We start from the raw sequence: 748 nt of genomic DNA on the forward strand, positions 1-748 counted from the left end.
GCGCGTGTGAATTGTGTTTGTGCGCCCGTGTGTGTGTTACAGAAGAGATGGCCACATACCTGCGGTACGTGCGTCGGCTGGACTTCTTCGAGAAGCCGGACTACGACTATCTGAGGAAACTCTTCACAGACCTCTTTGACAGAAATGGATACATCTTTGACTACCAGTACGACTGGACTGGAAAGCCACTGGTCAGTGTGCAGTGGGTTTTTTGTACAGTACCCACAAAGTAAGACAGACATAACATAACAGTGATACATAAACTTCTGACTGAGGTCAGTGTAGAAGTTCAGGTAATGTGAGCTGTGAGTTCAGTGTCACGTTCATGACACATTTGAGTAGTGCATGATCTTGTCATTACTGGCATTACTAACAAGCGTTTACATTTGTTGTAATTAGTTTTCTTAATAACACTAGAGCTCATTGTACAGGACTCCTGGTGATATCCATAAGATCACTTATCCATATAAGAAAAAGTCCATATAAGAAAACATCAAATATCCAGGCTTGTCTTTCCTCTCTGTTCCCATGGTGACATCACTGCCTGTGTCTTTAGCCCACTCCCATTGGTCCAGTGGCCAGCGAGACTCCACTTCAGACAAGCAACCGAGAAAAAGCACCGCAGACCAAAAACCAGGTACGCACACTCACCTTAGTGTTTCCAGATACATGATGTGCAGTATGTGAGTCTGAATATGTGGAACAGATTCAGTACATCACCAAACACACACACACACACACACACACA

The 748-nt window shown here is 44.3% G+C and overlaps 1 protein-coding gene across 1 annotated transcript; it reads left to right on the plus strand.

Moving 5' to 3' along the window:
• The first annotated feature begins 25 nt into the window (after nt 1-25).
• LOC111659586 (casein kinase I-like) lies at nt 26-713 on the plus strand. The gene is made up of 2 exons (XM_023412586.2): nt 26-191; nt 557-713. Exons 1-2 carry the CDS (start codon nt 48-50, stop codon nt 671-673), a joined length of 261 nt encoding a protein of 86 aa, XP_023268354.1. The 5' UTR covers nt 26-47; the 3' UTR covers nt 674-713.
• Nucleotides 714-748: the final 35 nt, after the last annotated feature.

This window comes from Seriola lalandi, unplaced genomic scaffold (assembly GCF_002814215.2).
Source record: "Seriola lalandi dorsalis isolate HSWRI2012SDOR001 ecotype SW California unplaced genomic scaffold, Sedor1 jcf7180001983848, whole genome shotgun sequence".
Taxonomy (NCBI): domain Eukaryota; kingdom Metazoa; phylum Chordata; class Actinopteri; order Carangiformes; family Carangidae; genus Seriola; species Seriola lalandi.